A 21,357-nucleotide genomic window follows, 5' to 3' on the forward strand; every position below is an offset into this window, starting at 1 on the left:
ACATTAATTTGAGGATTCTTGGGTTCTTGTGTCCCAATAATTGAATTATTGATACTTGATTTTTAGATTGTTTTAAGGAAAGCTGACAAGATCAAAATTCTGAACAGTTGAAAAATAAGAATAATCTTTTATTGTTTGCTTTTTTGATAGATTTGTCATTTCCCGATGATTGTCAGGTACTGTATACAGCATATACTGTATAATCTGTGTGTATATTTGTGTGTGTGTGTGTATATATACAGTGGAACCTCGACACTCGTGACCTCCATAGTTGGCGACTTTTCATTTGGAACCGGATTCAGTGTAACTCGTGAAAAATCTGATAGTTCACGAGAAGCCGCGAGTAACATTTCTAAACGGATTTTGTACCAATAAATAACCTAAAAAAGTTTGAAAAACAAATAGTTTTATTGTATTCTTCATTTAAAGTAGTAAATAAAACATTTCTGACAAGTAATTCACAATTTGTGTTGAGTTTACACTACAGTACATGTACAATTCCCCTTGAAAAAGGAACCATTAAAAGGTCAAAACCTTGCATTTTTTTTTCTTTTAGGTTGATTTAATCACATGTGTAACAAATTACCTCCAGGAATTAAACAATAACTGCACAACAAAATCATTAACTGTAGCGGTGAGCCATAGTTTGTGTTTTTGTGATATTTATATATAAATACATTTAAAACTGTACTCATCCCTCTTTTCTGTGCCTGTTGTGAAGGATTTAAAAAGTCAACTCAACACAGTAATGAACTTTACGAGTCTTATGGTGTACAATGTCACTGACCAAGATCTAACATCCTTGAGAAAGGCTGTGCTGGATGTAAATAAGCTGCTGCTGTCCAAACTAGAAATCAACAATGTTGACCAAAGGTTTTCTGTGCAAAATCTAGGTATGTGAGTAAAATTGCATATTTATTTTATATTCAGCAGTTGTGGGGAGGTTATGAACCTGAAAAGAGGTGCGGTTGGTAATGAACACAACTCTTGTCTTTTCAGAGGTACTTCTGATCAAACGCAGAGTCAGCTCGGGCCCCTATATCCTTGACAATGCATCTGTGATGATCGATTTCAGACAGCCTTCAATGATGGCTAATGGTACAGTGTTTTTCTTCTCTAATGGTGTAGCCAAGTAATTTCAGTGATGCACAAACAAAACACACCTCTTCTTCAATAGTATTTCTTTATTTTTATTATTTTCAACATTGTACTTTAGTACTTAAAACATTCAAATTATGAAAGAACATGTAAGGAATTATTTGTGTGTGTGTGTGTGTGTGTGTGTGTGTGTGTGTGTGTGTGTGTGTGTGTGTGTAAAATGCTAAAGTAAGAAAATTTTACAGAGAATTTTACAAAACAAATCTTTTCTTCAATTTATCTGCAGTGACCTTCATGAGCTACACCAACATCTCCAGCCTTTTCAGCATCGTTAATCCCTCAACGGAAACCACTATAATGTCCCTGTGGTTTCAACACGCTTTAGACCCTTCAAACCAGACCTCACCAACTTCACGCTCACACACATTACAGTTACTATCAAGAATAATGAATTAATATTTTTTAATAAACATCAAACATGCCTTTAAAAACCACTTGTGTATTAATTAGATTGTCGTTTCCCCTTCCTTTCCTTTTGCTAGCCGTTGGACCCTAATGCCTTTCTGTCCTGTATGGACTGGGAGACAAATTCATGGGACACGTGTTCCCTCACACAGACCAATAGCATTAAGTCCACGTGCTCGTGTAAAAACCTGACTACGTTTGCGCTCATCAGTCAAACTGACCCATGCAGTGTAAGATACAGCTAATTCCTACTTTTCAATCTAATTCTATTTAGTAGTTAAAATAACTGATGTTTTCCTGCAGTTAAATATGACAGTACAGTGTGCAATGGATTTTCTGGACCAGACTCAGCATAACATTGCTCAAGATTTACCGCAGGAGGTGAGAAGATTTTGCTGCTGTTAAATCCAAATTTCAGACTATGCTTTAACTGATAAACATATATAACTGATAATTATATATAAATATATAATATAAAACTCATGGGAATCTATCTGTGTATCGGCTAGACTGTGGAAGGATATTTGAACACGATTATGAATTTAACACATTTTATAAACCAGTCAAGGCAAAACGCTTATGGAAATCTATTGATGAATGTAACTGAGAAACTGGCCTCAAGATTGGTGACTAAAACAGCTACCTACAATTCCACCAGCATCTCTCTCCAAACTTTAGGTCTGAAAAAACTTTTAAATTCTATACCACTACACCTATATGGTCATGTTTGTCTCTTTCTACACTCCATTCCATTCCTATTTTAAGTTCTGGTTTGATTTTCTCTAAAGATCTTAGGATTTTAACAGTTAATCCGAAGGTTAACTTAAGCAGAACCCCTACACTTGTAACGAGCAGTGCCGCTATGGATATAGATCTCATTGGAATTTCAAAGAATAACAAAGGTATAGTAATAAGCTTTATTTATAAAATTGAAATTTGTGTCTGGGTAAAATACCCATTTCCCACCCTTCCCTATAAGGTGCCATCAGTGATACCTCAAATCCCTGTGGCCTCCTGGTTCTGTTAATAATTACATGAAGCTGTAGATCACCTCTGTTCAACAAAGTACAAAAAGGGGCCTACAATTGTAACAGTTCCACATACTGCACCATAAAATATTCAAATTTGATATTAACATCAAACTTCTTGTATTACAGAATTGGCTGCTGTGGCCTTCATGAGCTACACCAACATGTCAGACATCCTACAATCTGAATTTAAAGCATATACCGACGTTAATAAAGTTGTGATGTCAGTGGTGGTGTCTGCAACACTTCCCAAGACTGCAAACACAAATCTCACCAAACTCATCTACAACTTCACCCTGAAACACCTCACAGTCAGTTCTTTAAAATGTTAAATGAATGAGTGCAAATTCTCATTTAATACAACAATTTTCATTACAAATCATGTTTTTTTTTTCTTTAATAACTATGTGCTCTCTTGTTATTGTGGTCTCCTTATGAAGCATTTTGGGGTTATTTCCACTTAAACCTGGATTTGCTCTTTCTTCCACACTGGGATGCCATTTTTAATGCAGCTAAACAGAGCTTTTCTCCTGAGTGGATCAAATTGAAAAGGCCATAAAATGTGTTTTAGTCATTTGGCCTGTGCCTCAAAATAAAATATTTTATATTCTTGGCGACTGATTATTCGCCTGTCCCTTTAAAACAAGATTTGTGCTTTTCCTCAGCATAACTGGATCAATTCAAACAGATGGATAGAACATAAGCAGTTGACAGAAACAACAAAGGAGATTATAGTTTTACATATTCACACTGTTTTTAAAGGGATGCAAAAAGCACTTTGGGACCTTTTAGTCTGAAAGCAAGTTTTGGAAGGTGTAGATGTAATAAATAAATTTTGTCTAAGATCAAATCCAGAAGAGATTTGACATGCAGGAATTTGATCGTTTGTACAAAATAAAAAACACAGTCAGTATAGGAATACGGCAATCTGAGGAAGAAAACTTGAGAGGAACCCATCTTCATTTGGATGACACTGAAAATTGATTTATTGTAGTGTTATCATGGTTGAGTTTATCAACTATTCACTGGTGGAAACTCTGGCAAATAAAGACCTAGTTCAGTGTAGAACAGTTAAAATTAATTATAATTCTCTAAATAAACCATTCTTTGCAGCAATGAGTGTTTTTCTAATTTTGGAGAACTTCTATCAGAATTCGGGCAGCAGGATGGATCAGGAAGTCCAGATAGCAGGAGAGGACAGGATCACTGGTGCCTCAGACGCAAGTGTAGCTTGACAGAGAGATAAAAGATAAAATGAAAGGAGGAAGGTTGGTGACATGGAACGAGAATCATTAATTATTATATGTAATTATGATCATTTGATGGTTAAGGGTACTGTACATTGTGACCAGATTGCAAACAGAAACTGAAAGGGAGAGCCAGAAGGTAACACTGACATGTGGTAACTCATGGAATATAAACCAGCCATCCATTCCACAGTCAATAAACTTGAGTGAATGTGCTATGTTGAAGCCTAAATCCTGACTAATATATTTTATGGATGTCATTCCTATGTAGCTATGAGCATAACTGCTGTGCTACAACCTTTTCTAGTATCTTTAAAATGGAATGTTGATTCTTGGTGTTTAGCAGCTTGCTTTAGTTATATGGAGTCAGACAGTGAACTATCATAGTCGATAAATTCGGGAGATAATTGACAAAGTTCTGTGAACTTCTGTGAAAAATGGTGAGATGAAAATATATTGACAAGCATATTTTAAAGGACATGAGCTAATGGCCTAAAATAACTTTCACAGAATGTGGAATGTATCTATATTTTCTATATGTAATACAAATTGTAGTATAAGATTGCATCTTTCCTGCTTGTCTGCTCCCTGGCCTTGGCTCTGGATTGTCATCAGTTGACAAGTACTGTTATGATGCTACTGTATGTGCTGCAAGAAAAGGAAAGTAGCACCTTCCAGAGTGAGATGGATACAATTCCAAGTGCTTCACTGAGAAGAGCAAACCCAGATGAGGATGAGGTTCCCTCTTGAATCTGGTTCCTTTCAAGGTTTCTTTCTCATGCTATCTCAGGGAGTTTTTACTTGCCACAGGCTCACTGATTATGGACAAACTTACGAATATAAGGAACAAACAAATACTTTCCTAATTACCACTTTATCTCTGTAATACTGCTTTGAGACAATGTCCTTTTTTAAAAACTCTATACAAATAAAAATGAATTAAATTCAAACATGTTCGACACATGAAATATGTGGTATGGTGGCTCAGGTAGCTATGTAGGTTACAAGGGTTTAATCCTGAGCTGCTTACAGGCTATGGGAGTGTTTCCTGTAGCACCCTGTGTCTGTAGACATTATAAAGTGCTGGTAAAGTTGAATAAATGATGTTTTTTTTTTTATTGTTTATTATTTCTTAATTGTCTGTTGGCTAGGCGTTATCACCTGAAAACATTCTCTCCTGTATGTACTGGAAGAAAAATGCCTGGTATACAGATTACTGTAACATTACAGAGACCAACAGCAGTCACACTGTGTGCTCGTGTAATCATCTGGGAACTGTCATGCTCATCATGCAGACTGATCCCTGCAAAGTAAGAGATCTCTCTATCTACTGCAGATACACATGACCCAGTCATGCGATTGATTAAGACACTCAATATTTAAAAAAAATAAAATAAGTGAGACATAATGAGTCAAATAATGAAATCAAAGATTTCACTAGATAAGAAGCATGTAGAAGCATAGAGCTTTCTATTTCTGCTCTTAGCTCCAAATTTTTACCATAAATCTGAAAGCACACAATTGTATTGAATGTCTATGGATGTGCTAGCATTACGTTTTCACTTCACTAGCTGGGACAGGTTTGGGTCTGCTAGTGAAATGAAAATGTAATAATCCATCGACATTTAATGCTGACTGCACACCAGACCTCCTTATCCTACATCAGTATCTGACTACACTAATGCCTTTGTCGCTGGATGAGCAAAAATTCTTAAAAGCTTACACCAAAATCTAGTGGAACATATTTCCAAAACAGTGAAGGTTATTGTATTGTATAACAGAAAATGGGGACTGAAAGTTGGAATGGGCAGATGAATATTATGGTCTACAATTGTTTGTCCATATAGTGTAGCTCCCTGTAGTACTGGGTGTCTTTAAATCATACATTTGTCATGCTGAATATGAACCTCACAATGTCATGGTGAGGACTTTAATTAGTGGTATGTGGTTGCTCAAAGCCTAAATTAGCGATATGTTTGCAATATTAGCACCAGTGTATTGTACACATATTGTATTTAGATTTGAAACACCAAAATGTTTTGCTTCACCACTTACTGGCAAGAAAACTGCCAAGATCCCAAGTGTTCCCAAATACTTTACAGTGGTGGAACTCTAATAATTCCTGCTTGTAGACAAAAACCAATCTAGTCAAATAGTATTCAAGTTTATTGTATTTTCTAATCTTCTTGAACCTCTCCTGATGGAACAAGAACAAAAACATAACATGCTGCTTTAGGAATTGATATCATTACATTCACAATCACATGCTGTGGAATGAATAGAAGATGCAGGGGGAAACGTCAACATATTTTTCAGTGTTTTTTTTCTTCTTCTTTTTAATCATACGACTTTCACATTGTAGTAACATTATTCACTCAACAAAATCATTTTTGTCTAGGATTATTTATCAGGACCATGCTCAAAGAACTTCCTGTTTCAGATCCTTAAGTACTTACCCCAAGAATTACCCCAGGAGGTGAGATATCATAGGATATGGTCGTGTTTTTTTATACACAAATTTCGAATTGTGTGTGTACTCACAGATATCTTTTTGGCTGTTGTGTAGATTGTGAAGAACTATTTGAAAATCATAATAAGTCTCACAGCTCGTGTGACTGTCAATGTTATTGACCAAAATTATCTGATATCCTACGGAGATAATGTCCTGAATGTAGTTGAAAAACTGGTGTCTACACTGGTGAGAAAAGACAGTCCTGATACCAAAATAAGTCTGTCTCTCCAAAATTGTGGTATGAAAGCTATTTTTTTTTTTTTTTACCATAAATTCTAGTTTGTGGTGCATTTCTTTCTTTAGTGTATTTTTTATATCTTCAAACTAAAATTAAATTCTTGACTAAAAAGTGCTAAGCATGAACTCATTTTTATATTTTTTCCAGAGGTTCAAGTATTCATGATACATGGACCGAATGTCTCCTTGAGTGACATTCCTGAACTTGGTACTACAAACATTTTAATTGATATCGATCTTGTTGAAATTGCAGAGAACAACAATGGTAAAGTAGTAATCATTTACTCATTGTAATATTGTGAAAATTTCAGACTGTGAAACTTTTAGAAACTCAGAGTCCATGTTTTTAATCGACTTTTCCATGATAGACAGGAAACAGCATTTGCAAGACCAGGGATTAAATCTTACCTGGTTTAAACATAATCATTTGTTTTTTAGCTTCATTTTCTTTTTATTCATATCAAATTAATTTGATACACCAGGATCAGCTGCTGTGGCTTTCGTAAGGTACACCAACATGACAAGCCTCCTGAAACCATCCGTCCTTAAGACAACTACGAGCCCAAATAAAACCATGCTGTCCGATGTGTTGTCAGTCTCGCTTTTAAAAAATGCCAACCAAAACCTCACCAAACCAATCAACATCACCTTTAAACACATTCGCGTAAGTTTATCGTCTTGAACACTTGAACACAGTTCATTTTCAATCACATGTTTAATGTTCTCATTTCCTGTACTGGCCAGGAGTTCAACCCTGAAGGCATCCTCTACTGTGTGTATTGGAATAAAAACTCTTGGATAGATAATTGTAGCATCATATGGACGAACAGTACTCACACTGTGTGCTCATGTGCTCATCTGTCTACTTTTGCTCTTATCATGCGGACTGAACCATGCAGGGTAAGAAAAAATGTTCTCAGATAAACGGAGGCTACATAATATTAACTTTATATGAGTAAAGAGAATGCCAGGAAAGGAATCAGGATGAAATATACTAATAATTCAGATGGGATAGATGTAGATTTTGGAGTTTGACAAAACTATTTAATTCGTCTCATTTATCCATTCGAGCGGTTAATGGCCGCAGTGTGATGGTGCTAAAATCTAAACTCATGTCCTTTAGATCAAAAGTCCAGCATCAGTGACGATAGCAAATTGTAACCGGAGATTTTTATTGAAAAAGTGTTTCTTTTCCCAAACTTCTAACTAAGTACTTGCTTCATTGTTTCTTTTTCAGAGTGACCATCTCATGAACATGAGCATCGCAGGGGCTACAGCAGCAGGACTTGTATTTCTGAGCTTGTCTTTATTGACATTCATCTTTTATTCTAGAAACCCAGTGACAGACGCAGCTCTGATCAACCTTTGCATAAACCTTCTGGTGTTTTACATTCTCAGCCTGATCAAAAGTTTTTCCCTGCCTTATATACACCCCCTGGTAAGTTTAATCACACACTTCTTCTTTAAACCATTAATCCACCCATTCTGATATTAAGCAAAAAGACAACTATTAAGCAAAAAGACAGTGGTTTATTGAACATTTTTAGAATATGTATATATAATATATTTTTAGAGTCCCCATTGTCAGCACTTTATAACAGGCAACATTCTTTCATATATATATATATATATATATATATATATATATATATATATATATATATATAATTTTAAAAATGATTAAACTCTATAGGACCCACGATGGAGCTCTGAGGTACACCACTATATATATTGTATAGTTTATATTAGATAAACTTCAACCATGGTTGAAAAACCACAAAGGAGGAGTTTCTATTGTCCTGTTTTTTCTCAGTGCAGTGAAAGGTCATGAGCAGTTTGTACTCTTTTGTTTTCTGAGCGAGTGAGCTTCCTGTGACGTAGCTTCCTGTGTTTGACTTGTTTGCCGCGAGTTACGTGTTTGTATCTCTCGGCGTCTTTCAAACAAACTTTGCTATCTATCTATCCGTTTTTCCTCTTTTAATAATCCTTAATTGTTTTTGTCTTCCTGACTTGTGCCTGTAGTTAGTTAACTCGACTATAACTAGTGTTGTTTATATTTATTTTCTCTCACTCACATCTCTGTATAATAAATCTGTTCGTGACGATAAGCACTATGCCGGTTGTTTGTCTGCATTCGAGCACAGGTGAGGACTCGTTCGAGTTGCAAACGGTGGCGTTGGAGATGGAGGCATTGGAGAAACAGATTTGCGAGCTGCATGTAAAGCATGACCGGCTGCGAGAGCGGAAAGCGGCGCTGGAAACATCCCGGGCGGACGCGCACTCATCCCAGGTAAACTCCCAGGTTGAACCTAACGCTCCCAGCACATCAACTCCGCGTGCTTCTATGCCCAGGCCCAGCGCACCTACAACTCCGGCACCGGTGCAACATGGACCCTGGATGCGACCGCGGCGGAAGAGACAAGCCAAGCCCCGATCGAGGACGTCTCCACCTCCACCACCGGCCTTCGAGATCTCGACCGAGAACCGCTTCGTCCCCCTCCGTGAGACGGAACGCGACACTGTTATTCTCGGAGATTCCATCGTCCGGCATGTCCGCGCTACCCGAGCTAAAGGTAAGGTGCACACTCGCTGTTTTCCTGGTGCTCGTGTTCTGGATGTCGCTGCGCAGGTACCCGCGATCCTGAACGAGAACTTCGGAGCGGTTGTTCTCCATGCCGGATCAAACGACACCAGGCTGCGGCAAACGGAGATCTTAAAGAGGGACTTCAGGATCCTGGTGGAGACGGTACGCAGCACATCACCCACAACGAGGATCATTGTGTCAGGACCTCTTCCCACTTACCAGCGAGGGGCTGAGAAGTTTAGTAGACTTTTAGCTCTAAATGAATGGTTACAGTCATGGTGTCGAGAACATAAACTTCTCTTTGTTAATAACTGGAACTGTTTCTGGGAGCGTCCTAGGTTCTTCCGCCCTGATGGCCTGCACCCCAGCAGAGTTGGAGCAGCAGTGCTATCAGATAACATCTCTAGGATACTACACACCATCTGACTGGTAAGACATCAAGAAATCTTCAACTATAAGAACACGCATACTACAGACCAAATAGTTACAAGTTCACACACAGCTCAGTTTGTAGAAACCGTATCTATTCCTCGTGTAGTAAAACCAAGAATTACATACACAAGATCCAGAAATAATCTTATTGCAGTTAAAACTGAAAAATGCCAGATAAACAAACACAACAAAGTTCTAAAGTTCGGTCTTTTAAACATTAGATCACTTGCACCCAAAGCACTGATTGTAAATGAGATGATCACAGATAATAATCTCGATGCACTCTGTCTCACTGAGACCTGGATTAAACCAGGTGATTATATGGGTCTAAACGAGTCGACACCGTCAGGATATGTTTATAAGCATGAGCCCCGTCAGACTGGTCGTGGGGGGGGTGTAGGAACCATTTATAGTGCTTCTCTTAATGTTAGTCAGAGATTAGGATTCAGCTTTAAATCATTTGAAGTGCTCGTTCTTAAAATTGCACTTTCAGAGATGCATAGAAAACTCGCTCTGGTCACCGTGTACAGACCCCCAGGACCCTACGCTGATTTTCTTCATGAGTTTGCTTGTTTTCTCTCAGACCTCCTGATCAGCTTTGATAAAGTGCTGCTTGTAGGAGATTTTAATATTCATGTAGATGATGAAAACGATGCCCTAGGATTATCATTTGTCGATTTACTAAACTCTTTTGGAGTTAAACAAAACGTCACCAGACCAACCCACCGTTTTAACCACACACTAGACTTAATAATATCCCACGGAGCAGACGTCACTGATATAGATATTTTACCTCAGAATGATGACATCACAGACCATTATCTCCTACTGTACACACTACCGGTAGAGCAGATTAACCGTGTTTCACCACGGTATCGACTTGGTAGGACTATTATTCCAACCACTAAGGACAGATTCATAAATAACCTGCCTGATTTATCTCAGTTTCACATTAAACCCATAACTGCTGATCATCTTGATGAGATGGCGAACAACATAGACCTTATCCTCACTAGCACTTTAGACACTGTTGCCCCCATCCGGTTAAAAAAGGTTTGAGAACAAGCACCTGCACCTTGGTATAATAGTCATACGCATGCCCTAAAGAGAACAAGACGTAATCTGGAGAGAAAATGGAGGAAAACTAAATTGGAGGTATTTAGAATTGCGTATAAAGACAGTATGCTTAGCTACAGACAGGCGCTAAAAGCTGCTAGAGCTAAACACCTGAGCAAACTCATAGAAAATAACAAAAACAATCCCAGGTTCCTTTTCAGTACAGTCGCTAAATTAACAACAAATCAGGGATCTGAAAAATGTGTTCCATCACAGTTTAGTAGTGAAGACTTTATGAATTTCTTCACTGAAAAAATAGATAACATTAGAAAAACAATTGTGGCAGTTCAACCTCTGACAGCATCTCCCGACACAATCGTACTTACAACCCCACAACTACACTGTTTTACATGTATAGGACAGGAAGAGCTGTATGATGCTATTATGAAAGCTAAATCAACAACATGTCAGTTAGATCCAATTCCCACTAAACTACTGAAGGAAGTGTTATATACAGCTGGTGAGCCTCTTTTAAATATTATTAACTCCTCACTATCGTTAGGTCATGTCCCTAAATCCCTCAAGTTAGCAGTTATTAAGCCCCTCATTAAAAAACCTAATCTGGATCCAAACACGCTATCGAATTACAGACCAATTTCAAATCTCCCATTTATGTCTAAGATTTTAGAAAAGATTGTCGCTGCCCAGTTATGTAACCACTTGCAGGAGAACAATATCTTTGAAGAGTTTCAGTCAGGTTTTAGGCCCCATCATAGCACAGAAACTGCTCTAGTTAAAATCACTAATGACCTGCTTTTAGCTTCAGACCAAGGCTACATCTCCCTATTAGTTTTACTAGATCTTAGTGCTGCGTTCGACACTATAGATCATGATCTTCTCCTCGATCGCTTACAGAATTACATCGGTATTCAGGGACAGGCATTAAGCTGGTTTAAATCCTACCTGTCCAATCGTTACCATTTCGTAGATTTAAATGGAGAGCTATCCAGGATAATGCTAGTAAATTATGGCGTGCCACAAGGGTCAGTTCTGGGACCCCTGCTTTTTACAATATACATGCTTCCATTAGGAAATATTATTAGAAGGCATGGAATTAGCTTCCATTGTTATGCTGATGATACCCAGCTATATATTTCATCCAAACCAGGCGATACAGCTCAATTAGCTCGCATAACTGAGTGTGTTGAAGAAATAAGAGATTGGATGACCCATAACTTTCTGCTATTAAATCCTGATAAAACGGAGATTTTGCTCATCGGCCCAAAAAATAGTACACAGAAGCTCCAGCATCTCAGCCTGCATTTAGACGGTTGTTCTGTAACTACTAGTTCAACGGTAAAAGACCTGGGAGTTATTTTAGACAGCAACTTATCTTTTAAAAATCACATCAATCAAGTTACAAAAACAGCCTTCTTTCACCTTAGAAATATTTCTAAGCTAAGAAATATGTTATCTATATCTGATGCAGAGAAGCTCGTCCATGCGTTTATGACCTCTAGAATAGACTACTGTAATGCATTACTAGGTGGATGTCCTGCATCATTAATAAACAAGCTTCAGTTAGTTCAGAATGCCGCAGCAAGAGTTCTTACTAGGTCAAGAAAATACGATCATATAACCCCAATCTTATCGTCCCTACATTGGCTTCCTATTAAGTTTCGAATAGACTACAAACTACTGCTACTCACTTATAAAGCACTAAATGGTTTGGCTCCCATGTATCTATCCAGTCTCTTAACACGCTACAATCCGTCACGCTCCCTGAGATCTCAAAACTCTGGGCTTCTAGTAGTTCCTAGAATAGCAAAGTCCACTAAAGGCGGTAGAGCATTTTCACATTTAGCTCCTAAACTCTGGAATAGTCTTCCTGACAGTGTTCGGGGTTCAGATACACTCTCCCAGTTTAAGTGTAGATTAAAAACATATCTTTTTAGCAAAGCCTACACATAACACACATCACGCACATCACATCACAACCTTGTGCTCCAGAACATCTGATCACATGCACATTATCAACTTGTGCTGTTAATATCATGAACAGCAGCTACGCTAATTCCTCTCCACTGCTTCTCTTTCTCTCCCCATCCCGAGGCTTCCTGAGGTTTGGCCAGCTCCAGTCACGTCCCACCTCGTGAAGATTATGGACCTATGGATGATCATGGAGAAGTAGATGCCGAGTGTTTAAAGGCCCTGGCATGGAGAAGCTGATGCTGGATCTATGATGATCACAAATTGTTCTGTATTGTTGAAAGATTTATGACCAAACTTTTGATGTCACCCATATGAGGATGGGTTCCCCTTTGAGTCTGGTTCCTCTCAAGGTTTCTTCCTCATATCATCTAAGGGAGTTTTTCCTTGCCACTGTCGCCACGGCTGCTCATCAGGGACAAACGCACACCATTCACCTTCACTGTTGTTTTCTGTAAAGCTGCTTTGAGACAATGTCTGTTGTGAAAAGCGCTATACAAATAAACTTGACTTGACTTGACTTGACTTGACTTTATCAGTGAACAAATACGCTTCATATCTACAAGGAATTTTCTCGTTACACATTTCACACTTATTGACTAAATAGTCACAGGTATAGAAGGACATTATTTACAATCACACAATTTGCTGTCTATATGAGGCTTGGTTGCCTTTGAAAGTTGTTTAATCTCAAGGAAGTTTCTTCCTCATACAAAATGGTTTAAAAAAAAGGTTTTGAGACTAATGGTGTAACTGGTGCTATTCTGACCCCGTGCATTACCACGTCTGTAATTTCATCATGGACAGCAAGTTAGAACAAAGAACAAACGTGAAACTGTGCAAATCTGCCACAAAGACATTTGACATGACATATCTTTGACAAACAGCAATGCTGCATGCATATTTCAGGAGCGGAAGAACATCTCCGGAAGATGACTGGAAGACCTTCGAGCTTAACCCCCGAAAATCTTTAAACGTTGTGCTTGAGGATTGTCAGAAAACAATCCAAATGAAGAACTGCAGGTAGTTGGTGTGACAGAGGCAGATATAGAGGACAGGGTGTATGGAGATGGATGATCTGCTGTGGCGACCCCTAATGGGAGCAGCCAAAAGAAGAAGAATGTTTGATTCTAGCAAGATAATGAAATTTCTGTGGCAAATTTCCATGGTTCTAAGAGGAATAACACACTTGGAGCTAAGCTAAAAAAAAATCTAATTCAGGGTGGCAGGAGTAACTTAATTTACCTACACCATGTTGTCATTGATTATCTCCAATAATAATCCAGAGAATTTCATACATGCCAAAGAATGTTTCTTCTTCTCTCTTTTTTTCTCTCTTTTTAGCATCTATGAACAGCATTGGTCAGTATCCAGTGGTTTTTCCTAATGTCTGTTTTTGTGTGGATGTTCATCGAAGCCGTGCTGCTTTACATCTTTGTAAGGAACCTATCAGAGATCAAATCGAACATGGGGGAGGTGCTTAGCTGGAAATGGTTAATTGCAATTGGATACCTTGTTCCTCTGGGAGTGCTGGGCATGTCTGCTATCCCCTTTCCTAAGGGTTACATTGATGAAGAGTAAGTATGACTCCAGCTCTGACTGTAGAGCATCTGCAAATGAGAGGTTATTACATTAAATGGCCAAAAGTATGTGTACCCCAGACCACCATATTCATATACATATGATTATTTTCCACAATGCTACCAAAGATATGAAATCACACAAGTATATTGTTCAATTTCTCTTGAATTAAGAGAAACATGAAACCAACATGACAGTGCTCCTGAGAACTAACTCCATGGTGTCAGTGTTTAGGTTTTAAGAACTTGAGTGTCCTTCACAGAGCTCAGACCTTTTTAACCCCTATAAACACCCTATAAAAGAGTATAGACTCTTTGACATTCTGACACGAGGGTCTGATCTAATTATTACACTTCTAGATAAATACACACACTTATGAAAACTAAGACCCACAGCTAAACACCAAGATCTAGTGAAAAACCTTCCAAGATGAGTGTCAACTGGTAAAACTCCAAAGGGGAACTCCATGTTAATGGTATTGGAATGAGATTCTTGAGATTCAGAAGGTGCATGTGGTCCAATGTCCACCTACTTTGATGCTGTTTTTCAAATGTACTGAAGATCCAAGCACTGTGAAACCCCACCTATCCACCAGGGGTTTGTGGCAGAATGGGGAACATAAAGTTCCATCCATCCATCTTCTCCCGCTTATCCGATGCCGGGTCGCGGGGGCAGCAGTCTAAGCAAAGATGCCCAGACTTCCCTCTCCCTAGACACTTCTTCCAGCTCTTCCGGGGGGACACCAAGGCGTTCCCAGGCCAGCCGGGAGACATAGTCTCTCCAGCGTGTCCTAGGTCTTCCCCGGGGTCTCCTCCCAGTGGGACGCGCCCGGAACACCTTCCCAGGAAGGCGTCCAGGAGGCATCCGGAACAGATGCCCGAGCCACCTCAGCTGACCCCTCTCGATGTGGAGGAGCAGCGGATCTACTCTGAGCTCCTCCCGAGTGACTGAGCTTCTCACCCTATCTCTAAGGGATCGCCCAGCCACCCTGCGGAGAAAGCACATTTCGGCCGCCTGTATCCGGGATCTTGTCCTTTCGGTCATGACCCAGAGCTCATGACCATAGGTGAGAGTAGGAACGTAGATAGACCGGTAAATCGAGAGTTTCGCCTTGCGGCTCAGCTCCTTCTTCACCACGACAGACCGGTACATCGACCGCATTACTGCAGAAGCTGCACCGATCCGTCTGTCAATCTCCCGTTCCACCCTTCCCTCACTCGTGAACAAAACCCCAAGATACTTAAACTCCTCCACTTGCGGCAGGAACTCCCCACCAACCTGAAGTGGGCAAGCCACCCTTTTCCGACTGAGGACCATGGCCTCGGATTTGGAGGTGCTGATTCTCATCCCAGCCGCTTCACACTCGGCTGCAAACCGTCCCAGTGCATAGTGTGATCCCCCAACATAAAGTTGCTGAGCCTAAAAAGGAAATCTCAGGCATTTGCATTCATAACCCATAATTAGTGAAATTTGTTAAACTAGAATTGCTGTGTATTTCAAAGACACTTTCATCTACGTTCCACTTCTGCCACTGAGTTTACTGGTTTCAATTTTCCTCTTCTTTCTTATTATATATATTTTTTTCATTTATTTATTTTTTATTTTTTTAAAAAGTTATGCTTTGTAGTTTTGGTGCAAAAGTATTTCCATATTTCCTCAAATATTTTTATTATATAAACATGTATTATTTGTTTTCCTCCATATAGATGCTCTTTAAATACTGATGAAACCTTGATCTTTATTTTTGCAAGTCCTGTTGTTTTCACTGTTACAGTAAGTACCTTAATAACCACATAGAGATTAAACCCTTCACAGTTCCTAAGAGCTTTAATTATAAATCAATTTAAATATAGCAGAAGTATATTTTATCTTCACAGTCTTTTTACAGTTAAACCTTGTCCCCTACCTCATCATCATCGTTGTCGTTGCCGTCAATCGCCAACCCCTGATGAATGAAGTCTTTCAAATGAGAAACAGCTCCGATAAGAGTCTCTTGAAGTGTATGATGGTTAGAAGCCTGACTCAGTTTGTCGTTCTCATTTGCTACTGGATTTTTCTGTATATCCCGAGCAAGAACGGAATATTATATCATGCCTTCCTGTTCCTCAACTCCCAGCAGGGGACGGTCATCTTCTTCACCCACTGTCTCCTCAACAAACAGGTCAGAACCACATGCATGCTTCATTCCATGTTTTTTAGGTGTTTCATCTACAATATAACTGGAGAGGTTCCCTGGTGGTCTAGTGGTTAGGATTCGGCGCTCTCACCACTGCGGCCCAGGTTCGATCCCCGGTCAGGGAACCAACCCCAGCCATTAGGGTTGCACAAGCCTTAGTGCTGGTCCCAAGCCCGGATAAAAGGGGAGGGTTGCATTAGGAAGGGCATCCAGCGTAAAAACATGTGCCAAATCAAACATGCGGATGGTCCGCTGTGGCGACCCCTAACGGGAGAAGCCGAAAGAAACTTTTAGTTTATCTACAATATAACTAGAGATAAAAAGTGATGACATTAAAAAGTTGGTCTGTTGTGAGGGGGGATGTTAAACGTTAAGGATAGCATGGCTTTTTTTTAACATTCGATGATCTGAAACATTTAGACATTTTGTTCATATTATAAAACTGTTTACGATTTTGAAATTGAAATATTCAAAAATTTGCTAGTTTTAAAAGTGTTGATGATGCTAAAAAAATTTATGCATTGCTGAAATTTCTGGGCATAAAACTAAAAAAGTTTGGTGGCCACCAAGTAGCTGTTTTAAAGCAAAATATATAAAAGGTGTGTGTTGTTGGATGTTAGTGCACTATGTGGAGGTGAATAACGGTGTCAAGTTAATTTGAGTAATGGAATGATGTAAGGTCTCACACCTACCCCATGGATTATCACCTTCCACCATGGATCCTTCTCAGGATTAACTAGCTATTCTACTCATAACGAAGCTGTTAACTCCTTGTGCCATTTTGCGCTGATATAAATTAGAATGAGATCATATTGATTTTGGCAAATTTAAATTCAGGGGCAGATTCGCATATGAATTCAACATTACATCTGCATTTAACATTATATAATTTATTCAAACATTTTTATTTGTTACGTAATATTCAATTCCTTGTCTTTCAAGGTGTTTGAAAGACACATGCATGTTCCTTCAGTTTATTTCGCAACAAACTTGGTAATGTATTCGTCTGAAGATTTTCCTTTGACCAAACAAATCTATAAATGTCCGGATTTTAGATTTACGCCATTGCAGTCTGCTAACATCTTCTCTCCTGTTCAAATTTACAGAGAACCATAAAGCTGTTATGAAAAGTTTCCCAAAAGAAGCGATCGTTCGTCTTATTAAATGCGGTGTTCCATATTGTTGGAAATCTAAACTTTAACCTTACATTATCTGTTTCCAGATCAGACAGAAGTACAAAAAGCTTTTGTGTGCTTCCAACAATCCAGGAGAAGCCTCCAGAAGTGTCCGGGGACAACCTGAAGATTCCCAAGACAACTAATAAGAGTTTACACTGATGTACACATGTTAGTGTCCTACTGTATTTACACTTTTACAATTTTGTTCTACATTTTTTTATTACAATCTTCTAATCACTTAAATGTTTGCATGTTTATTGTTGTGTTCTTGTGCATGCATTTATTATTTCTAACCATGAATAAATGTAATACAATTATACAATAAAAAATAATAGAATAAATTTAGCATTATCTTAGTATGTGAAAGTACTGTGGGTTTGTGAGAGCTTTAAGGGAATTTGTCGGATAGTTATGGGAGTTTGTAAAAGCACTGGGAGTTTGACAGCATGTTATGGGAGTTTGGGAGAGTTATGGGAGTTTGTGAGCATGTTATGGGAGTTTGTGAGTATGTTATGGGAGTTTGTGAGCATGTTATGGGAGTTTGGGAGAGTAATGGGAGTTTGGGAGAGTAATGGGAGTTTGGGATCATGTTATGGGAGTTTGGGAGAGTTATGGGAGTTTGTGAGCATGTTATTAAAGTTTGGGAGAGTTATGGGAGTTTGGGAGAGTTATGGAAGTTTGGGATCATGTTATGGGAGTTTGGGAGCATGTTATGGGAGTTTGTGAGTATGTTATTGGAGTTTGGGAGAGTTATGGGAGTTGGGGAGCATGTTATGGGAGTTTGGAAAAGCATTGTGGGAGTTGGTGAGAGTGTGTTAGAATGTGAAAGCATTATTGGAGTTTGTTAGAATGTAAAAGGAGTTTGTAAGTAGCATAAAACACTTTACAATAAAATAACTCTTCGGTGATAGCACTGAATTAGTAATTTTATTCAGAAGGTCTAGAATGTCATCTTCTTCTTCTTCTTCTTCTTCTTCTTCTTCTTCTTCTTCTTCTTCTTCTTCTTTTGGCTTCTTCCATTAGGGGTCACCACAGTGGATGATTTGTTTCCATTAAATTCTCTTTCGTGAGCCGCATGTTTGATTTGGCACGTTTTTAGGCTGGATGCCCTTCATAACGCAACCCTCCCCATTTAATCATGCTTGGGACCGGCACTAAGAGTGACCTGACTTGTGCAACCCTAATGGCTGGGTTGGTCTAGAATGTCTTAAATGTCCAAAAAAAAACCTTTACATCACACAAAAATGAGTTGTCTATTGTCCACAAACTATCAATGATAACCGGCCAATCTAATGTAGCTTCCTTGGGCTAAAACAGTTTTATAAATCAGAGTTTAGGATTGAAAGAATAAACGAAATGGTGAAGATGCACCCTGAGTTTGTTAGCACTTCAGTGGTGCAGCAGTTAGAGTTCTGAATCCTGCAGGTGGCGTTGTTGGGTCAAGGCCCAGGTTGAATAATTTAAAGGTAATCACTCTCACTATTGCTGATGAATTTAATTATTGTTTGTTAACAGATTCATAAGTATTTACCTCCTACCTTGAATATTTGAAGAAAAACAATGTATTTAATTTAAGCCAAATGACAATCTCTGTTTGAAAGTCGGAAGCACTCAGTCAGTTTACATACAAGTCACTTTTAATAGCTACACTTAGGAATTCCTGTTGCTTAGAAACTCTATCAATAAACCTCTAGCATTAGGCAATGAAACAAAACAATCTCCTCTTCAGACACTTGGCTGATTCATCAGTTTGCACATGATTTGGCCTTGAAAGTTAAATGCTGAAAAGTAAAGAATTACATTTGCTCAAGTTACTGTAATTGAGTAACGTTTGTTTGTGTACTTTTACTTTTAAAGTAGTTTTAATACTTTTACTTCTACTTAAGTAGGTTTTGTTTGAAGTATTGTACTTAACTACATTTAAAATTATATCTGTTCCTGTGTTCAAAACAAATAAATGAATACAGTTACTTTTTCGAGTAGATTTTTATGACGGTAACTTTAATTGCACTTAAATGAAATTTGATTGAAGTAACAGTACTTTTTAAGTAGAATATGGTTTTTCCGGGTTGCACCTGAGCTGGATAGTTTGAGACGGTCGCCCGTCATTATACAGTATGAGAGCGGCCTCTAGAGGCGAATCACTGATGCCACATTCTGTTTGTTCTGACTCATGAGATGTCATTCATGTTAGTTCATAGTGCATTAAGTAAAGTTTACAGATCAAATGAAAATTTATTTAATTAAAACATTTATTAGTAAATGTTGAATTAAACAAGCAAATAATGAACAATACTAAAACAATTATTAACCTAATTTAATACAAATGGAATCTTACTTTCAAGTGTTACCATTTCACATAAAGCCAGTCATAGTTAAAATGGCCATCTTTAGATGTCTTCACAATTTCCAAATCATTAAAATAACATTTATTTTTAATTCAATTCAATTCATTTTTATTTGTATAGCGCTTTTAACAATGAACATTGTCTCAAAGCAGCTTTACACAGATAATGTGGTGATTAAAAGTAAATATGTTCTTTGTAAGTAAGATTGTCCCTGATGAGCAACTGTGGCAAGGAAAAACTCCCCAAATGGCATAAGGAAGAAACCTTGAGAGGAACCAGACTCAAGAGGGAACCCATCCTCATCTGGGTTGCACCGAATGTCTATTTGAAGCAGATATACAATGTTGCGGGGTGCAGTGATGATGATCAGAAGCAAACGTATCCTGAGTCAGTGTAGCAAATTTTTTTTTTTGTTATAAGGTTTAGTACTATTTTACATGACATGCTAAAGAAGAACACCATAACAGGAGGCACCTGGACAGGTTTTGAAACACAATTAAAAGCCTAAGAAAGGCCCACTAACTCACTAAGACACCTGTGGTGAGAGGTTTAATTCCCTTTTTCCGAAGTTAGCATTTTTTGCTGAAGCAGGATACAGTAGAAAAGGGTGACGTCACATTCCAGTTTAAAGTCTGAACCCACACTGAGAGAGATACAAATTGAGGTTTATACTTAAGACATTAAGACATTTAACCCTCTGAGTCATTAGATGATATGATGGCTTATTTTAGGGTGTTTATAGGTTGATTAACCTTCAGAGAACCACTGGTTTAAGTAACTAAGCCAGTATTTTATTAGGTGTTTTGTCTTTTGTTTTTACAGAGAAATTACTTATGAATCATCAGATTGGACAAGACTTGGAAGGAGTAGCAATATTTACATTAAGCTGTAAGCATTTTAGCATGTTGTTGCAACTTTTGACCAGTAGGTGGCAAGGAAAAATTGTTTGGGGTTGTTTTGGAGCAGGGAAAGTTGCAGACTTATTCCGGAATGTGAAAGGAATCCTGAACCAACACGGCTGGATGCTGAGAGTGTGTAAGGCTGTTGTGCTAGGGGTGAATTTTACAATGAAAATAAAGTGGAACATCTGGACAGTTATAGATTACTTTGGACAAAATAAATCTTCATACTGTTACATTACAGAGTTTGTTGCATAGAAAAGGGACATGCATGTGTCTCTAAAAAAACACAAAAGTCGAAGTAAAAGCTTTTGTTTTACAGGACTTTCATCAGCAACTATAACATATTGTTGAAAAACACAAACACACACACACACCACACATACACACACAAACATATGCAAAACACTCACATGCCACTGTTTCCATTTGTCAGGGATCATTAGTGCGTGGATAAAAACAAAACAGCTTTTGAGGTCAATGTGTGGGAATTTTAATTGTGTTCTCACACACACAAACACACACAC

The 21,357-nt window shown here is 38.3% G+C and overlaps 1 protein-coding gene across 1 annotated transcript; it reads left to right on the forward strand.

Moving 5' to 3' along the window:
• The first annotated feature begins 1,512 nt into the window (after positions 1 to 1,512).
• On the forward strand, positions 1,513 to 18,496 carry LOC310715627 (adhesion G protein-coupled receptor E3-like). Its single transcript, XM_083522147.1, has 17 exons — positions 1,513 to 1,793; positions 1,867 to 1,944; positions 2,073 to 2,241; positions 2,352 to 2,465; positions 2,721 to 2,902; positions 4,990 to 5,148; positions 6,237 to 6,314; positions 6,405 to 6,588; positions 6,736 to 6,852; positions 7,070 to 7,251; positions 7,332 to 7,487; positions 7,825 to 8,025; positions 13,825 to 13,879; positions 14,006 to 14,225; positions 15,936 to 16,002; positions 16,118 to 16,390; positions 17,628 to 18,496. Exons 1-17 carry the CDS (start codon positions 1,671 to 1,673, stop codon positions 17,724 to 17,726), a joined length of 2,457 nt encoding a protein of 818 aa, XP_083378273.1. The 5' UTR covers positions 1,513 to 1,670; the 3' UTR covers positions 17,727 to 18,496.
• The last annotated feature ends 2,861 nt before the right edge of the window (positions 18,497 to 21,357 follow it).

Source organism: Silurus aristotelis, assembly GCF_946808225.1.
Source record: "Silurus aristotelis genome assembly, chromosome: 20".
Classification (NCBI taxonomy): domain Eukaryota; kingdom Metazoa; phylum Chordata; class Actinopteri; order Siluriformes; family Siluridae; genus Silurus; species Silurus aristotelis.